At 45.7% G+C, this 20370-nt stretch overlaps 1 protein-coding gene across 3 annotated transcripts; it reads right to left on the reverse strand.

Annotated features, from left to right (window-relative positions):
- Positions 1-416: 416 nt before the first annotated feature.
- Positions 417-18883, reverse strand: pcdh10b (protocadherin 10b). 3 transcript variants are annotated; one of them, XM_053429028.1, is made up of 6 exons: positions 15842-18883; positions 14888-14946; positions 14632-14738; positions 5077-5293; positions 4931-5013; positions 417-1852 (listed from the first exon to the last, which is right to left on the reverse strand). In XM_053429028.1, exons 1-6 carry the CDS (start codon positions 18353-18355, stop codon positions 1833-1835), a joined length of 3000 nt encoding a protein of 999 aa, XP_053285003.1. In that variant the 5' UTR covers positions 18356-18883; the 3' UTR covers positions 417-1832. The 3 variants fall into 3 exon arrangements, with proteins under 3 accessions (XP_053285003.1, XP_053285002.1, XP_053285004.1); XM_053429027.1 differs by having other exon boundaries at positions 4931-5293; XM_053429029.1 differs by lacking the exon at positions 4931-5013 and having other exon boundaries at positions 5136-5293; positions 15842-18419.
- Between the last annotated feature and the right edge of the window lie 1487 nt (positions 18884-20370).

Below are 20370 nucleotides of genomic sequence, written 5' to 3' on the forward strand. Positions count from 1 at the left end.
AGTTTTCTTTCCACCACTGAAAGTAATCAGGAGGTAGACGGGTCATCCAATAGCCAAAGGGTCGTTGGTTTGATCCCAGTCTCCCCCATTCCACTTGCATGTCCTTGGGCAAGATACTGAACCCCTGTATATTTACTGACAGCAGAGCCAGCATTGTGTGCCTGTATGAACGTGAGTGTGAATGGGTTAACAGCATACTGGAAAGTGCTTTGAGTTGCCGTCCAGACGAGAAAAGGTACACATAAAAACAGATAATTGACCATTTGCATTTGTGCAACTTCATTCACAAAAGGAACTGTAATGTTCATTTTACTCAGGACTTATGGAGATGTGAATCCCCACTAATTAGACTTTTCCTTCTGCGACCACAAAATGCTTCAAAATAAAGGACATGAGACTTTCCTTTTCACCATTTCTTTCCGTTTATTGTTGGCATATTGGTGTGTTTGTGTTTGTAATGTGTGAGAAAGAAATGTATGTCGACTGCTTTCCAACTGCATTTGTGTACAACACCCTCTGCATTTGGCCTTGTTATTGTCCTGTTTCCTTATAAATGTACCCTTAAAGTTTTGGTTACAATGACACAAAATACCACTGATTTCAATCTAAATTATTACCTTCTTTTTATTTATAGACATAATCTTTATCAATATCGAAAAGTGAAACAAAAAAATAAAATGATGAAATAATGTCAAACGATGAGAACCTCTGTCTCCCTTTATGTCTCCCAGTGGGAAAATAACATAACAAAACAGACTTCATCAGGGGTTCTTAACCAGGAGTCAAACCTCTGAATCAGAGCGTGGAACCAAATAGATAGCACGCCTTCAGAACAAGTAGATATAGATGGATTTATATATAGTTTTATATTCAGCTTGAAACTTTTAAAAGAGTACAGTAAACACTTCTCACACATGATAGAAACTACTTGACACCTCAGAATCAGAAGAGCGCAGGCCAAACACTGTCCAAGCCCACGATATGGCAAACAGACCAAATCCAACGCAGAAGAGAATAAAAACAAAATGAAAAGAACTCAGGACAATAAAAAAAAAAAACATAAATAAAAATACATCCTGCCCACAATCTTTTCTTACAAAGTTTGAAGTAGATCAGAATAGAGACACCTGACCACATAAACAGAATAGAAAATTCTAAAACTGTGGTGTTGCATTTTGAAATGCACAACGATTCTCCTGTACAATTTGGCGTCTCTCTGCGAGTACAAATGCCTAAAGGGCTCAGTGGCGGTTTCTCTGTGTGGCTGTCATTTCAGTTTGTCTTCAGTATACACATCCGGTCCTCATGTGGTAACGTTTCCCTCAGAGACGTACACATCCGTGCTGTAAACAGGCACACGCAGATTGGACAAGGAACGGCACGAGACCAGAGAACAGTTTCGTGTCTCCGTCACCGCTGTCCTTCCTCCTCCTCTGTTTGTTTCTCAGTCCCGCTGAGACAATGGGGGTCCTCCCAGTATAAGGCTATCCGTCTACCTGCCCGCACCCATCTGTCCGACCCCCTCTCCTCCGTGTCTCCTCTTCCCGAGAGAGAGGGGCCTCCAAAGCCCGGCAGTGATCCAAGGAATTCCAGAAAGGTGGGAACTCTAAGTTCCTCAAAGGGGCAGGGGGGGGTGGTGTTTCACATTTAGTGTGTTTTATTTATTCCTATTTTTTTATCTATTTTTTTGCTGGGTGAGGAGGGATGAGGGAGGGGAGGGTTAAATGGGTTGAAAACGTAATGCTTCTTGGTTTTTTGTTTTTTACAGCCTTGGTCATCAGGGAGTGATTGTGCAAATTCACGCGGTTTCCGATATGTCCACGCGGAAGGAGCTAGCAAACCCTTTTCCTCGCTGCAGAGAAGAAGAGAGAAACACAAAATGGTTAGCTCTGTGTGAGTGTGTGTGTGTGTGTGTGTGTGTGTGTGTGTGTGTGTGTGTGTAGCTGCTTTCAGACATGGACTGAACTTTTGATAATCTTCTGAAACTTTCTGGAGGGGTTATTCGTGAGAACGCATTTGTATGAGTCAGTTGCTTCAGATATTCTCTGGAGTTTCTCCTTCCAGCCCCCCAAAAGAAACCTCGGGATAAAGTCTGAATAAGCCAATGTGAGATTAAAGCAGGGGATGATCCGGACCATTCACCACAAGCCAAGGGGCGTGGTGATGACGTCTGTAATACGCCACAGACACAAAACGATAAAAACAAATAGAAAACAAATGTTTCAGGGTTATAAAAAGGAACGAGGCACCAACGTGGATGTCAACTTGGAAAGGTTGGAAAAAGTCCGGACCCTATTGTGTTAACATTCATGTGTGAAATGGCTTAAGAGTGAGTGTGTGTGGTTTGAGCGTCAAGTTTGTGTGAGGGATGACAGAAGACCAAACAAAAAGATGGTAAACCAGTGCTTCAATGGCATCATTCACACAAAATCTGTGGGTTCACACATGCACGACAAGGGGTAGGAAGTGTCACATCTCTCATCTTGGTTACCGTTCTTTCTTGTGAAATGGCTCGTGGATAATATGTGTGTGACCGTGTATGTGAAGGGGGGGGGGGGGGGGTATGAGAATGGTGCCATTGGACTCTTGGTGCATTTCACGGCAAGTTTATTTAGGGCAGCAACAAAAGAGGGAGGCCGAGATGTCCGCTCCCCCCCCCCCGCCCCCTCCCTCCCCTACTCAATGTTGTCTGAGTTTGATGACGGTAATCACTGTGGGCTCCGACTATCCCTAGCCCCACCCCTATCCCACCACCCCTGCACTCCACCCTCGCATCGACCCCGGGCCGGGTCCGGGTCCGGGCCTGCAGGTCCCGGGACAAAGAGTCTCTGTGTATCAGTGGCTGACTTGATCAGATTAAGGAGCTTCAGCCTGTATCATCATTCTATCCCTTCCTCCACCCCAGGCCTCCCCCTGTTCTCCCCCTCCCTCCTCCTCTGACTGTTGTTCCCTCTTTGCCTTTATCCTCCCCCCAGCCCAGGCAGCCCCCCCCCCGCCGACCCACCCACACATACACAAACACACACTGCGCCCCCACATTCATTAGCATAAGGCCCACAGTAATCTACTTTGAGAGAGGAATGAGTGGCGGCGGCCCTGAGAAACGCAGCAATATTGCGAGCCCTTCACCTCGAGTGCTGCATCATAAGCGCATAATAAGCACCTCCATGGTAACTGCAGAGAGCGGCACGCAAAAGAACCACGTTGTCCGTCAAGCTGAGGCTGCAAAGTGTAAAAAACTAAGTTTAAATTACACACAGCTTCGCACTCCTGCGGTTTTAAATAGCATCCTTTTAGCCCGAGTGGTTTTGTTTCATTTCTCTGAGCTTTTGGGACAGACATGGTTTTTGAGCCGTTCAGACTCATGAAATCCCTTCACTGTGAAATATGCATTGTCGCGCCACAGCAATGTTACTATGCTTTATTACATCATTAGTCCGACTGACTGTTTTTTTAATATATATATATATATATATATTCCATTTGACAGTGTTATATGCTTGTCATCAAACAACACAAGCTTACATCACCACAGCTGTTATACCTGACTGATTCTCAATAGAATTGTTCAACTGCTGACATATGATTCTTCTTAAGCAGTGTCACATTAAATAATCACCACTTTAATAGTTGATCAATGTTTTTATGTATTTCTATTTTCTGTCTAAGGGCTCATCTTGCACAATTGAAATGACATTATTGCTCTAATTCCTCATCAACACAGTCTCATCCACAACCTGTTTGGGTCGAATTGTGGTTGTAAAACTTGTAAAATAAAAATAATAATGAGGTTGCGCATGTGTAGGAAATATTTGTATTTATAAAAAATTTTAAAAATATAACGGTTTGAGAAAACATATAACATTTAACTCAGACACACTGTGACACTGAAGCCAAAAACATGATTATACAATGCTGCAAGCGCCACACTACCACATGGACATTCTGATGTAAGCAATTAGGTCCTTGTTCGACATCACTTTTTGATTCAGGATAAAAAAGGAAAACATAGCCGATGAATAAAACATTAATTAAAAGAAAAAAAGGGCTTTTTTTTTCCTGCTGTTCCGAACAGCACAGTGTGGTTTTAAATGATGGCGCTCGGGAAGCAGCGGGGCTCTGACAGTCTGATAATTCCAGCGAGCTGTGTGAGACGATGAGAGAAGGGGCCTCTTCAGGCACCGCTTGACAAAATTATAATTAAGCATTATCACTAAATTGCAGTGATTGAGGATGTATCTCTTTGTGGCCTTTGAATGAGAGTTAAGAAAGAGTAATTTCTTGGGAAATGTGACTTTTCCCTTTTTTTTTTTTCTTTTCCCCCCTCCTCTTCTCAATTATCTAAATCGTTTTTTTGATCCTCAGCTCCAACGCAATGACGTCTGTCGAATGAGAATGAGATGCTAAGCTCGCTGCCTGCCGTTCTCCTCCGCTGATTAAAAACAGACATTTTTCATTGCTGGGCATAGTGAGAGGGCCAGTGTCTATATTACGGCAGCCATTTTATTCCATAATGAGACAGAGCTTCCTTAATGCTAACATCTCCACCCACATCAAAGCAACCGTATAGATCATAATTGCTTTTGGCATGTTTCATTTGGAAAGGCCCACAGGCCAGTCGGTGCTGGAGGTTTGCTGGTGTGTGTGTGTGTGTGTGTGTGTGTAGTGAAGTGAAATGGTAGGTAAGGGGAGATAAGATCATCACAGTCACACATAATGGAGATGCTTAACAAAGAGGGAAGAGTTAGTTAAACACCCATACAAGAGGGCTGAGAAAGGTCGGAGCTGAAATGAATTTCATGCATTCCTTCTTCCAGCCAATCTGGGGAGAAAATTGAATTTGGAATCTTTTTTTTCCCACCTAATTCGATCAGCAGATCAGGGAGATCAGGGGCGGGCGCTTGGGCCCGAGCGAAAACACAATACTCACTTAAATGAGCTGGGTTACAAGGTGTTCTGGAGCTAGGCAGAAATGCCTCCAACTCTTTCCTCTCTAAGGAGCTGTGATGGTGTCTGACGTGATGGTTTTGGAGAAGATGGTGGTGATGGAGGTGTTGGTGTTGATGACTGAGAGGCGTCTCTTTGCCAAAGGTGGAGAATGACTTATCGGCCGTTTGCTCTGGGCTGTCAAATACCTCTGTGTCGGGGACAGAGTCCATGCCAGGCACGTGGAGGTTGCTGCGGTAGTCCGGCCCCTGGCGCCCGTCGGAGGGCATGAAGCTCGGCATCCAGCAGCGGTCTGAGTGGCCCAGGGCCTTGCACTCCTCCGTGCAGTTAGAGAACAGATCAGCACCTGCACGTCAGGGGAGGGAGAGAGAAAAGAGAAATGTGGAAAAAGTGTTGGAGGTCGCGCAAGTATTTCTGGAACAAGCAAGACAGTCGAACAAAAAGAGAACACCAAAATGCAGACAAACACAACTCCATCCAAAGTATCTCCTGGAAGACTTTAACTGTTATGTACTTATGCAACTTGGTCTTTGATTCCTTGAGTCAGGATTTACTGTTTGAACTTATTTAATATGTAAGCCTCACACACACACACACACACACACACACACACACACACACACACACACACACACACGCACACACGCACGCACGCACGCACGCACGCACACGCACGCACGCACGCGCACACACACACACACACGTCAGTATTTGATGGTACTTGTGCTTCACTTCATTGCAGTGGGAACACGTAGGACTACTTTTTACTTCTATCATCTTTATTTAACTATAAATACTCGCTGCTTACCTACTTACAGTACAGTTTAAATAAAGAGCATATAATATATATGGAACATATAGAATCCTCTATCTAGTCTTTTTATGAAAGGGCAAATTAAATCTGCAATTTATCTGGGTTCATATTGACAGAGGAGAATAACATAGAGACAGTTTGTTCCTTTCTGTATTCCAGTCAGCTAACTGGTGAAACAGTGTTATTTGATACAGAGGCTGTGACACGAGCACAGACAATGTGAGGGATGATTCAAAAGGAGGCAGAGAATGAAACTATTTTACTGAAACACAGAAAGCGTCTTTTTGATAATATGTGAGATTGTGGACTCAGGTGAGGACATTTTACATTAAGATTTTCAGCCTCCTTCTCCCGTTTTGCATGTTTTCAAAAAAAAAAATCAGTTAGTACAACCTTGACCTGTTTAAAGCCAAAGGAGAATGAGTGTATTACTACCCATGTTGTTAATAACTGATGCTGTAATTACATTCAGTTTTTTTGGAAATATTTTTGTTGTTAAATAATACAAAATTGACTAAATGGCCCTGGACAGTTGTCAAGGCGGTACAGGAGGAGTAGTGGACTTTTAAAGGTGAAGTGATTATGTTTTTAAGAATTCATATTAATGAATAAGTTAAAGCAGTCAACCACAGGAAACAGATACTTATGAATTTGAATGAAAAAGCTTTGGGATGTGTACAGCCTGAAAAACAGAACCAAGCCGAGCAATTGGGAGGCATCATTATAAAAAAAAAATGTATATCTGTCAAACCAAACCACGACCCAATTAATAATATGAAATAATTCATACACAATGGAGAGAGTGGGAGAAACTGGTGGGTCAGTAGGGAGCCCACACGCCCGCTCGCTCCTCAGCTTCTAAAGACCAGTAAGTCTCTCAATCTCTAAATTCATAAAATTATTTATGATGAGAAAAAAAAAAATAATCAAATGGCACATTTATTCAGAGGAGCCATCAAGATATTAGATGTGATATTATGTAAGGTAAAAGATTTATTTTCCAAGGAGCCCCACAGCCTGGATTTTAAAAATATTAAGGTCACTGAGGTGTAAACCTTTTAAAGGATTAGTGTCTGTCATATTTTGATTATTCCCTTTTAGTTCCAGTGTTGTGGTCGTGTACATACAAATTAACTTTCTTTATCGTGCGAGTAAATCTTACAAAGTCCCAGAACAAGGACACATGGGGACATTAATGTGTCCACGCACCAAACAAAGATATAGAATCTTTACTAGACTGTATTATACAAATTTAATATTTAATCAGACACAAAATATCACAGGTCAGTGGATGTCTGTGTGTGACCTGCAGCTTCTACGTCCAAACATGTGAAAACAACTAAATGGCTTGATGGAATTTACACGACAAAGCAACCACACATGTGTGTGTTTGTGTGTGTGTGCCTGTGCCTTTGCAGTCTTCAAAGCCCCCTCGCCAGCAAACTGCTCGTGCTCTCTTTTTTAGGACGTTAGATGAAGCAAACCACAAACTCAATAGTATTAGATTACCAGCCTGCCCCTGTCCCAGGCCCTCAGTATCCGTCAGGCTCAGCCCCTTTTCAAAACCCATTGTCCTCCATGAAAGGCTGGCTGCAGGTACAAATGAAAACCAGTTTGAGCGTGCTTCACTTTCATGTGCACTAATTATTTGTGAGGCTTTTTAATGGCAGGAATTTGTCTGGGAGAAAAGCACCTCCTGTCAGAGGGCAAAGGGAGCCGAGTTAAAGGGGACAGAGTTAGTGGGAACATTAGCCGTTCGGCACAGCTATTTAGGCCGAGTGTAAGCCCTAAGCCAAATTGTGTTTTCATCGGCCCATATGTTTTTTGCACTGGGGCTTAGATCCTGTGTATGCATGTTTTTTGCAGCCTACATCTGCTTGCTGTGTGTGTGCGTCTGAGTCGCTGTTTGGGGCTAAAATCTGTACTGTCCAGCTAGAGCTATCTACTGCTAATCCCCCTGAATACAGACTGATCGGGCTAAGACTGCTGCCGTCTCACTAAGCAGTGTGTGAGTGCGGTTGTGGTGTGTGTGTCTGTGGCAGTCAGCAAACGGGGAATTTGCTTTGTTACAAAGCGGATTAATTTGGCTTGCCATCACTAACAGCTTGGAAAAGTGCCCAGTCTCCTATCGAGAGGAGAGGGTTTCTTATTAAATATTAACCAACATGCCATAAATACACCATCACATTACGTTTTAATATGGCCTCGTCCACCGGAGGAAACAACACAATGCTGGACTTGATGGGGGACCTACGCCATGAGTGCACCTGAACGCACAGGGAGCCGAGCGATGTGAGCAGCAAAATAAACAAAGAAACTAAGCGAAGTTGGACACGGAGCTCTGCTTCCATTACAAAATGGATGCTGTGTTAATTCTCAAAATGGGAACGGGAAATGGCATTTAGACTCAGCCAGAGAGATAAGGCTGTCACACAGAGAGCGCGCGAGAGAGACAAGAAAAGAGAGAGAGAGGGAAGCGCAGGGTAATTTCAGTCATAAAGCCAAATCAACACATCTTGATATTTCTTGACATTTTGGCTAAATTAGATGTTCCCCATGAACCTCAGACAGCATCTATCAAATCAGACGGATAAAAACATCTCAGCTGTAACACACACACGGAGGCCGGGCCGGGCTTTAAATATCTATAAAGGTTGTGAGTGATACAATTATCTCTCCACTACATCAATTTCCAGCCATATTCTTGGAGCTCATTCATCATGGGTTGCCCGGCTCTGTCCGGCTGCGGCATCCCCTGCCCTCCGCTCCCATGTAAAAGAACTGTGTCAACACGCATCACGCTAAGCCAAACACAAGTGAAGAGGCCAGACGGCGGGCAGGAGGGCGGGGCGCTCTTGAGGCGTGCTGACCCCTCGTCACTTCTGACGCCTCGTCTCATCTTGGCATTCTGCACGGCGCTCGCACGGGGGGGCAAACGGCAAAGTCTCGATAATAACCTTCATTCGGTAATTGGTATGCAGAGGTCTGAAAAAATGAATTACTGATCAGCGAGCTGTTACCCCGGCGATAACGTGAACTGCAGGCCTAAGGAGGAATTCATCACGGCAGCGGGGAGAGATGGGAGTGGATTGGGAAGGAGGGGGTTGTCGGGGGGGTAAGAAATTGGATAAGCGTCTTGACTCAATCTTCTCCAAGTGCGTGACACTGGCTATATTGATAATATGTACTTTACACAATGTAGCTGGACTGGAGATGGGGCCCCTGAGATGACTCCCTGGGCTGCAGCAGTGGGGCTGCAGGGCCTCGCAGCAAATGAGGAGCACTTTAATTCCACTGCGAGTTCATTCACCAGGAAATGGGCCCATCACAGAATGAATGAAATGACCTTTAACTTGTACCACAGACAACTCTACAGTTCAACACTAAACCTGCAACACAAACAGTGCGAAAAGAGTGTAACTGGTTTTAATTGTGTCCGAGGTTCTCTCCCATATCAGATCCTGGTTCTGAATATAATCAAACACAGATCACTATTTCTCCACCTGAAAATGGAGTCAATTACTCAGTTTATTAATAAATTACTTATCAAGTAAAACCATTATGAAGCTATTTTTAATAACAATTCTCAAGAACTGTAGGCTACCTCAAAAATAATTCTCAGCTATTTTACTTCACTGTCTTTTCTCATAAAAGTTGGCAGATATAGTTATTTGGTTGATGTGCTCTGATACAAGTGATCTCTATTGTCCATCCTGGAAGAGGGATCACTCACATTTGGATCTGTCTACGTATTTTTTCACCTGTATATTGGAGGGTGTTTCATTTAGTTTTTTCCTCACTCTAGTCGTGGGTTAAGGGCAGAGGATGTTGCACCTTGTTAAGCCCTAAGAGACAAATAGGGATTTTTGAATATGGGCTTTAAAATTCAATTGATTGACTTTAATATCTGTAAGGAGGAAAATATATGTTCACAAGAGAGAACATCTATAGGCTTTTTTTAACTGTATAATGCATTTACAGAATTCTCTCCTTTGCACAATGATGTTGTTTTCACACACACAAAAAAATGATGCCTAAAACGTTGACTTTATGTATTTAATTTACATATTACATTTCCCTGTTTCTTTATTCCATAAATTCAATGTAAATGGTAACATTTAACAAATCGTTTTTTGATTTATTCACACCAACTCAACATGATATAAAACCTCTCCTTATATATTATCCTTTCTATTGAACTGATGTTATAAAGTTACTTTGAACTTTCATATGTAATTTAAATACATAAAGTCAATGTTTTAGGCATATTTTATTTGTTTATTTTGTATTTAACATCAGTGTATCCTTTATCATATTAAAATAGTGTATCACTAAGTCAATAAATAAGACCATGAGAGAGAAAGTGCAGCTGATGGACAAGAAATGAATGGTTCATAATTCAGCCTAATGGGATAATTTTGAAGGCAGACATATTCTGTTCTAACTCAAGTCAATTACTTCTTCCACCACGGTCGGTCCTCATCACCTGAATCCCTTCAGGCTCTGAGACAGAATCAGTTATTTCTATCCAATGTTCTCACTCGGGGCTGCAGCACCTTCAGCCACAATTGAGCTGTTATGCAAATACAAATAACTTCCAGTGCCTTCTAACACGTCTCTGTGGAGGCATGGCAGACCTGACACTCGTGCACTTACAGGTGTACAAGGAAAAGGATTGGCCTTCCCTGTGATAGCACGTGATGAATATTTTACATCGACAGGTCATACAGTGCTGGTGGGGGTTGTAGGACTGATAGAAATATTAAATGCAGCAATTATAATATGTATAATGCCAAATACAATATTTATGCATTTCTCATCACTTTCACTGCATTAAAACACGCTCCGACGCTGGAGTCACGGAGCCGTCACGCCACCTCTGCTCTGCCTCCGCACACTGCAGCGAGCGGCAGCACAGACAGGGGGGGGCAGTCCTTCCTGTTCAAATGCTGCCTTTAATAATAGGCTAATACTAATCATCACTTTGGTCATTTACATGTGAAAAAATAAATAAACTGCAGGTTTTCATGTGCTTGGTCCCTCTAGGTTTTTGAACTGCCACAGCATATAACAACCATCCCTGCCTGTGCTCCAAACAGTTCAGAGTATGCGTGTGTGTGTGTGTGTGTGTGTGTCTGTGTGTGTGTGTGTGTGCGTGCTCTATTCACTCGCGCACCATGTGACCCTTTCCTCTGCTCACACCGCCGCGGCTCCGTCAGTTATTTCCCCTTCCCGCTCCTGCTCCGCTCCGGCTCCGCTCCTCTGGAACGTTCACAGTGTGTAACATGTCGTCCCTGCTCCCTCACAGCAGCACAGCAGTGGTTGACGTTCTCACTCTGACCGTTCACACACGGAGCAGGAGAGGGCCACAGCGCAGTTATCTTATCTTTAAATCAGTGAATAATGAACCTGTGTGGAGCAAATATATTCATTGAATAAATTAATCTGATGGTTTTCTGCATGACGGATAAGGAAAATGAAAAGAAAAGACTTATATAATAATCATCTGCTTCCAGTGATCAATTGGACGTGGACAGATGAATCCTGCATTCGACCTTTAATGAAAATCCTCCCTCTCTCTCTCCCACACTCTCTGTCGCTCTACGCCGAACACTGCGATGCCTTGAATATAACCTTGGCGCCGATCAGGCCAACGAGGAGTTTGTTCCACATATTGGAGACAAAATGATTCAAATGGGTCAGAATCTAACAAAAAAGGACAAGGAAACGTCCCCGTGTGTTTGTGCTTCCTGTGTATGTGTGCATTACAGGTGATTTCTGGACTCCTAGTGCCTCCTTGATGTGAAAATAAACCTCGTGGCTTCTGATCAGGGAACAAGCGAGCTAACAGCCTGGAAATGTTGGCACGACAGCAACATCAACAACAACAAAAATAAAATTACAGTGCGGTGAGGGTAAACAGCATCATCCTTCTCTGCGAGGCCTGTTGGAAGCACATTCAAACAAATCTTATCTCCGTATTTCTCTGCCAGTATGTAATGATAATGCTTTAATTCTCTGTAGAACAAATTTAGTGTAACATAAAAACCAATGTGCTCCTATAAATCTGATTATATGGAGGAAGACGTCTCAGTGGAAGCAAAACTCGCCGCCCTCCTCCGTCCTCCACTGGTCTATCCATAAAGTCCCCTGTCAAAATAAGGGCGAAGAGGCTAACACGCCGTCGTGATGGATGACATTGACACGTTGATTTATCATTAGCATTTATTAAACACTGACACAGTTCGAGTGTGCCCCTCACTGCTGACAAACTCAATTAGCACACAGGGAGTAAAGCCTGTGTTCTTTCTCCAGCATTGTTGGAGCAGAATGGCGGAACACTAAGCCACGCTATCAATTATCCTAATCAAACAAAGACTTGATGCACAGCAAATAATCTGTTTAAAGGCACTAAGCTGCGTGATAGCGCTGCGGCAATGTAACTGTACTCCGCTCGCCACGCCAAGGGTACTCAAAGTCAGCGGTGACGTGCTGCTGAGGGTCTGACCACCGCACCACAGCTGGATGTACAAGCTTCGTCTCTGTATGAACCGTCCAACACACTTGAGACAGAACTGACAGCAACTCTCCGGCCTGAGTGGAACACAGAGGTAAAACCTTGTCCCTCTACTGAAAGGACATCAACTACAACTTTCTTACTAGATGGTCTGTTTTTATTGAACTCTTTTCTAGTCTTGATGGCCACTAAGAGCACATTACAGTACAGACTAACCCATTCACATATTTTCTCCCACATCACTCACACACTGCCGGCACAGCCTTCAGGGACAGTTTGGGGTTTAACGTCTTGCCCAAGGGCACTTAGTCACACAGGATCAAACCGCAACATTCTGGTTAGTAGACGACCTGCTCTACCTCCTGCCAACAGCCACCCCTGCTATTTTACTATACAGGAATCAAAAAATGTGATTCCTTTTTGATTCCAATAGATTCTATCATTTAACAGAGCAGTTAACGTCTCTGTGGCACAGAGTGTCAAAAGCTGTAGCATCGTACCAGCAGCTAATGTTATATGTCTGACGATCATGTTGAATTATTCTTGAGTCAGAAAGATCCTGATTTAAATTTCAAACCGATCTTTCAAAATGTTTCCACTAATAGACTTGACTGCCTTGTTGAGACCGGGGGCTGCAGTGTTGGTTATTTTGTTGTTTTTTTTAAAAGAAAGAAAAAATAAGGGCTGGCAGATTTTCTCTATACACACAAAGCACTGGTGTGTTTGAAGCAGGACTACATCTACATGCGGTAGAAAGAGGCCAAACTGTATCTGGAAACTGAAACCTGAAAAGACGTCCATCACTCACAGAATCAAAAAGCTGGCACAGATGTTATTCATAGTCTCGTATGATTTTCTTTCATCAGGTCAGCTGCTTATGTTTAGACTGACAACTCTAACATTTCTCAACTCTGACTTATTCAGTGGGAGGATTAAAAGGGTTTGTATTTTCCTACATGAAGCTTTAGAAAATATTTCCATGTTATTGATACCAATCGTCGAGTATGAATTTCCAGCCAGTCCCGCTTTGGTAAAAGAGTGAGACTATTCAAAACAGAAGATGAACTCTGGCTGGCAGCGTTGACATGAAATGCTAATGCACTCGAAATAGGACAACTCCATCCAAATAAAGGAGCTGGAGCTGGCTCAGTCCCGATTAGGAGTAAAGAGGCTCCACAGTGATGGAGAAGGAAAAAAAACTGAGCTTATTAGAGCTACAAAAAAAAAGAGGGTGGGCGCAGTGAGGAGGGCTCAGCTCTGTGCGTTTCTGTTTACTGATGTCTGTGTCACCCAGCAGGTCTACAGGAGTAACCGTGGAAGTGGCAGGAAAACTTCATTTGGCACTGCGAGGACCAGACACGATGACAGGCTCCGTCCACAGAGGCCCCCGCCACTGAATGAAGACATAAAACCACCATTCATAACTCAGTGGGGCCCTATTGTATCCCCTCGGATGGGTTCCTTTAGCCAGGGAAGATTAAAAAAGGATGGGCACGGAAGGATATACGGTCAGTGAGAAAGCAAGGGAATGGAGAGGCTTAAAGCGAGTGCAGTCGGAGAACAACTGCATGAATTAATGCATTAATGAATCCAATGAACGGATGAATCGCCTGTTTTGTTTGCTACAGCCTCAACCTATTTGGTCCGCATCCCAGCACTCCGGTGTGAGCGTGGCCTCATTAAAAAGCCTGTCACGTCTCGTCGAGTGGTCTCCAGCTCCGAGTGACCGAGCTCCCAGGGAGCGGGGCTCCTCATTAACGCCGCCACATATTTACAAACACACAGCGCCGGGGTCTCGCTTTCTGCTCACCGACATTAAATCATTAGGTGTCAGAAGGGATGCCGCCTAATGTACACATTTAAAAGCGAGCTCTCAGAGGCGGCTTACAGGATTCTGCTTTAACCTTTACATTTTCTCCCTTTTCATTCTTCTATTCAAGGGATGTAACAGGAAATCACAAGCCACGGTGGCCCCAGAAAGAAATTAGGACATGCTAAAGTACAACGCCCTCATCATAAAAGCTGATTGTCGGACACACTGAAGTGCTTTTAGATGATGCTGACTTCAGCCATGTGTGATGCTCGCTATAATTAAAAAGTGCTTTCATTTAGCCAGCCCCACACAATGAGCCGCATGTGAGCGAGAGGAGTCCAGAGTTCAGCACTGGAGAGATGGGCAGCAAATTGCTCCTGGCCCCCACAACACATGTGTATAAGCAAAGCCTACCCCAGTCCTTTAGAAATCTGACGGTCACTGATAGGTCCTTTGGAAAATAATTAATAAACTATAGCAGGGGGTGAAAAAAAGAATCACGTCATAGACAAACCCAGCAAAGCAAAGGGAGTTTCTTACCGGAGGAATGGCCTCGATTAGTGGCGTCGTGGTCGCTGTCTCCCTGCTCGCTGTCTCCGTGGCCACTGTCTTTGGAGCTCACCAGGTCGGCCTCCTGGAACGCCGAGCTGAAACCAAAGACATCACTGAATTCAGTTTTTACAGAGATTAAAACCCCCTTTCTAATAACACTGGCCCCATCTCATCGTCCAGAGCATCGTCAGAGAATGAATCGAGCACCAGAGAGGCTGCAGGCCGAGTCTCTCTCCATATTTACCTGTTGACGCGTCTTGGCCTGTCAACCAGGTAGCTGAGTTCAGCTCGTTGGTGTTTGGTCTGAAAGAGAAAGGGGAGGTGGGTCAGTGGGTGTCACTCTAACACCCTGTGTAGCATCATCAACACATACACAACAAGAGAACTGACCAAAATACATGACCACCCTCCAACCAGAAATGATGCAACCCACACAGTGCCAATGATTGGTGCTATCTGTAAAAAGACCCTGTGCTGCGTTCAGCCCTCAACCATTACATACATCATTCACATGTGGTGAGGAGTCCCCCCCCCCCACCCCACACACACACACACACACACATCAGAGGATTGAGCACGGCTCTACAGATATGTTGCCTGGGCGCTAAGATAAAGTAGTGCACCGATTCAGGCTGGCACCGCCAAGAGATGCATCTTTGTTGTTGTGCAACTCAGCAACATTGTGACCAGTATGCTTAATGCAAACACTCCTCTCCCTGGGGACTCACACACACACACACACACACAACCACACAACCACACACACACACACACAGCACACACAAAGCACACACACACAGCAACCAGCAGCTCTGACCAACCATACATTGCTCCTATTCTCATCTTCTTTTCTGGCTTTTTTATCATTTCAGAGACATGGGAGCTAAACATAATCATGCAATAATTACTATTTCACAGCTGAGCTCCCTGAGGACTGTTAAAGGTAACATGTCAGCAACCAGTGGTCTAAACACTGTGTTTGTTTTATGCTTTTCCTGAGATAAGTCCCAGCAGCATTCTGTATAAGCACTTCATTAAAAACTCCTCAGACCTGCTGTTGATCTGGGGGGGGGGGGGGATGACATATTTTCTATCTGTCATCTGAATAGATTCAAACAGATCCTGAGTATGAACCAGGTTTTTTACACATGCTGGATGGAGGGGGAGTTAAACTGTAAGGTATGAGAGGGACTCTTACCTCGCTTGATAAAATGCTGCCGTTTGATATGATGTCAGGCTGCTGGTCTGTGTACCCTGTGACTATGGCCCCGCACGGCTTGTGATCGGTGTCTGTGCTCCTAGAGGGACTACACGGCTTTAGGAACATGAGGTCGGTTTTGGCAGACTCTGGAGTCAGACATACCTGGTAGCAATAGTTCTGGTTTTGGTGGTGGGAGCCGAAGCTCCCTGACTCCTCCACGGGGACTTGAGTTGAACTGGGTCCACTCACGTTAACAGCGCTTTGCACCAGCATGATATCCGACTTGCTGAGCTTTTTCTTGCGCGCTCGGCCCTGATGAGAGCAGCAGGAGCTGCAGCCCAGGCAGCACTCGCTGGTCAGGCAGGTATAAAAGTTAAGCTTCTTGTCCTTCTGGCAGCGCACGGCCAGCACGATCATGACCAGGAGGAAGATGAAGGAGACGGAGCCCAGGGCGATGATGAGGATCAGGGTGAGGTCCAGGGTGCCCTCTTTGGCCTTAGCAGCGCCTCCCCTGTCCCCGCTGCCGTGGCCCTCAGCCACACTGTCCACCAGCACGACCATCACGCTGGCGCTGGAGGACAGCGGCGGCTGGCCGTGGTCCCTCACCTCGATCAGCAGGTCGTACAGCTGGTGGGGGTCACGCTTGACCGACACCCTCCTCGCCGTGCGGAGCTCGCCCGTCCTCCAGTCCATCCTGAACATGCCATTCTCGTTCCCCCGCTGGATGCTGTAGGAGAGCCGCGCGTTCTCGCCGTCGTCCGCGTCCATGGCCACTATGCGGGTCACCAGGTATCCCGGCTCAGCTGAGCGGGGCAGGGGCTCCCTGGCTGTGCCGTTCTTCCCCAGGGGGGCCAACACCAGCGGGGCATTGTCATTTTGATCCACGATGATGACTTTGACTGTGGCGTTGGTGGAGAGCTCCGGTGTGCCCGCGTCTCTGGCTTGGACCATGAAAGTGAAATCCTTCAGCTGCTCATAATCGAAGGACCTGAGTGCGTACAGATAGCCTGTCTCCTCGTTGATCGACACATACGTTTTGACTGACATGCCCTGGATGTCACACTCTAATATGGAGTAGCTGATGAGCGCATTCTGCCCGATGTCCGTGTCCAGAGCCGTCACCGCGTGTATATAAGCCCCTGGCACGTTATTCTCTGTCACATACACATCATATATGGTCTGCGTAAAAGTGGGCGCGTTGTCGTTCTCATCGGACACCTGGACTCGGATGGACTTACTGGTGGTGAGTGAGGGTGATCCTTTATCCCGCGCCACCACCGTGACCGAGTAGGACTCCGCCAGCTCCCGGTTCAGCGGCCCGTCCGTCAAGATGGTAAAATAATTCCTGAAGGAGGATTTTAATTTGAAAGGGACATCACCGAGAATTTCCACGTTGATCTGACCGTTCTCCTCTGCGTCTCGGTCCGTGACACTCAGCAGCGCAATCACGGTGCCGGGAGCCGCCTTCTCGCTCACCGACTCGGTGACGGTGCTGAATGTGATCTCCGGGGCATTGTCGTTCAAGTCGTTGACTTTGACCAGCACTTTGCAGTGCGCGGCCACGGCGTTTGGCCCCATGTCCTTGGCCTGGACAAAGATCTGATAGAGGCCGCTCTCCTCGAAATCCACCTCTGCGCGCACCTCGATGCGCCCGGTGCGCGGATCAATGCTGAACAAGTCCTTTACGCGGCTGGAGATGTGGTTGCTGAAGGAGTAAACTATCTCCCCGTTTAGTCCCTCGTCCAGGTCAGTAGCGTTCAGCTGAAGGACCAGCGTGCCCACGGGTGCGTTCTCCGGGAGGCTCACCGTGTAGACGGGCTGGTCAAACACCGGAACATTATCGTTAGAGTCCAGCACTTTCACCACCAGCAGCGCAGTGCCAGTCCGTGGAGGCTGACCGCCGTCCACCGCGGTTAACACGTACCTGTGCGCCGCCTGCTGCTCCCGGTCCAGCGGCTTCTCCAGGACCAGCTCTGCGAACTTGTTTCCGTCCGCTTGGGTCTGCACGTCCAGGTAAAAGTAGTTGTTAGTGGTGATATCGTACGTGCGTAATGCGTTGGAGCCCACGTCCGGGTCGAACGCGCTCTCGAGGGGGAAGCGGGTGCCCGGAGTGGCGCTCTCTGAGATCTCCACCGTGATGTCCGTCTCCGGGAAGCTGGGCGGATTGTCGTTGATATCCACCACCTCGATCTCGACCCGAAACAGCTCCAGCGGGTTTTCCAAGAACACCTCCATGTTGAGCTGGCAGCTGACGCTCTGTTTGCAGATCTGCTCCCGGTCGATTTTCTCGCTCACGAACAGGACGCCGTTCTCCAAGTTCACCTCCAGGTACGGCGTCCGCGAGCTGGGCACTACCTGGAACCGGCGAGAGGCCAGTTTGGTAAGGTCCAGTCCGAGGTCTTCGGCGATATTCCCCACCAAGGTGCCATGGTCCGCCTCCTCCGGCACAGAGTAGCGTATCTGAGCGAGCACTCCATCCGTGATGCACAGGACAATCACAAACACAATCATCGCCGGAAAAACAAGTGCACTTAGGTAGAAAATACCATAAACCGTGTTATCCTCTGTTAATGGACAAAATGTCAATTTCCATCACATTTAAATCGGGATGTAAAAGTCTCCAAAATGCGTAAAAGTCTCCAAAAACGTGTAAGGCATCCAGAAAAATCTGTCCCTTTAAAAGAGAGGCATCTTGTAAAAACAAAGAAGTAGTTAAAATGTCTGATGGATCTTTTATTTTATTCTTCTCTATTCTAGCTCCACTGTTCCGCTGTCCTGTTGTTCAGCTGCGTCCCGGAGAAGGTAGAGCGCACATTCCAGTGAAGCGCGGAGCGGATGGAGTGATGAAGGCAGTCAGGGAAGGAGTTGAGAAAAAGAAACCATAATCCATACTAGAAAAATAGGAAAAGCTTTTTTCTTTCGGTGGATAAATGTCGGGATTGGCCTCTTTCTTCTTGTTCTGCCCGTGTCTCCTCTTGGCAGCCTGTGCCCTTACTGCGCTCTCCTCTACTCCACTCTCCTCTGATGCTGTTCACTCAACAATTTGCTTCTTTTTTTTCTTCCTCCCCCCGCGTCGCACCTCCCTCTCTCAGCCCCCGCGGCTGTAAATCACGCTGATAGCTCTCTCCCGATTGGATGGCGGGGCTGCCTGTCATCGTGCGCTCGGCCCATGGGCTCCCTCACTGTCTCTCTACCTCTCTCCACCTCCCTCCGAGCTGGGACCGGCTTCTCTTTAGAATACCTGACGCTGGAGAAAACAGGGAGAGAGGCTGGGCATGTATTAGCCTTAACCCCTCAGCTGCCACATCCTGGACACAGTCCCCACCTGCCCCCCGTGATGCAAAGCCCATCATCTAATGACGGGGTGGGTGATCACATGTTCACCCACCCCGGTGACTTGTTGACTTGGTGGCCGGGGTTGTGTGAGCCTCAGGACAGGCCGTGTAAATCGGGTTAATGCATGCAAATGTTGTGATATGTATGCAGTGAATCATTCGCCATCCATGCGCCGCTCTCAGGGCCGTGCGCTATAATTACATCCAGTAGTAGTTTGGTTATTATCTCTCTGTGGCCCACACGGCAGCGGGACAGAGTCAGGGGAGCGGCGCATCGGCGGACTTCATGCGACACCTAGCGGTGCCAGTGCGAACATATAGGGTGTGAGTCACATCCAGGACCATGGCTACATGCGTAATGAGGAAATAGTTAAAGACGATACAAGAACCGAGTCAATGATGCGTGTGCCCGTGGATGGAGTGGACCGGATGCATAGTGTTTTTTTTAAACCAAACTGATGTTGGGTCTGTTGATGCAACTACTCCTCTGTGATGTGGATGATTCCTTCCTCCATCTCCAGCCTACACTTTGTTATTTAGTTAAACTCAAGTATTGAAATGGTATAAAGTTGGTGGTTGGTTTGTACACTATTGTGTCAACACAGGCAGCTGCACTGTTTTGTGGTTTTTGCTCTGTTTTCTAAAAGCCCTGATATCATATGTCCTTCTTACTTATTTATTTTAGCATTTTATTGATTTTATCCTATGCTAATTTGGTTTAATAATTTTTTAATTGTAAAGCACATTTGAAAATAACCAGAGTCGACTAATGAACAATGAAATAACAATACAATTTAATATTAAAAAAAAAAAAAATAACTTGGATAAAACATTTGATCAAACTATCCCATGGTCCCCCCACTGACTTACACAGAATCACATGGCCCTCATCAGTTCTATTATGAACCTTTGAAGTTCAAACAAAAGGAGAAAAACACAGAACTGAAGGTCAGAGGTCAAAGGTACCACCAAAAGTACCAACTTTCACACTGATATTTGAAAAAATGTTAAAATGCTTATTAAAAACATACAAGGCAATACGGAGCAATACAAATTGAAGTGGGAAAGCAAAGTTACACTGAGCAAATGGTTCAGGCCTTAACAGCAGCACAATAAAATGCAAACATAAACAGAACTAAATCAGACAATTGAATAATCAATATTAATAAAAGACAGGTCAAAGAACATCAA

The sequence above is a fragment of the Pleuronectes platessa genome, chromosome 8 (assembly GCF_947347685.1).
Source record: "Pleuronectes platessa chromosome 8, fPlePla1.1, whole genome shotgun sequence".
Lineage (NCBI taxonomy): Eukaryota > Metazoa > Chordata > Actinopteri > Pleuronectiformes > Pleuronectidae > Pleuronectes > Pleuronectes platessa.

Bases quoted from the DNA above. Each gene is read 5' to 3' on its own strand.
- pcdh10b (XM_053429027.1), bottom strand. From the start codon at position 18,355: ATGATTGTGTTTGTGATTGTCCTGTGCATCACGGATGGAGTGCTCGCT. The intron at 14,739-14,887 runs GTAAATATGGAG...CTTTGGTTTCAG, and splicing joins AGGCCAAGACGCGTCAACAG to CTCGGCGTTCCAGGAGGCCG. The intron at 1,853-4,930 runs GTGAGTATTGTG...TCTTCTCTGCAG, and splicing joins TTGTAACCCAGCTCATTTAA to CGAGGAAAAGGGTTTGCTAG.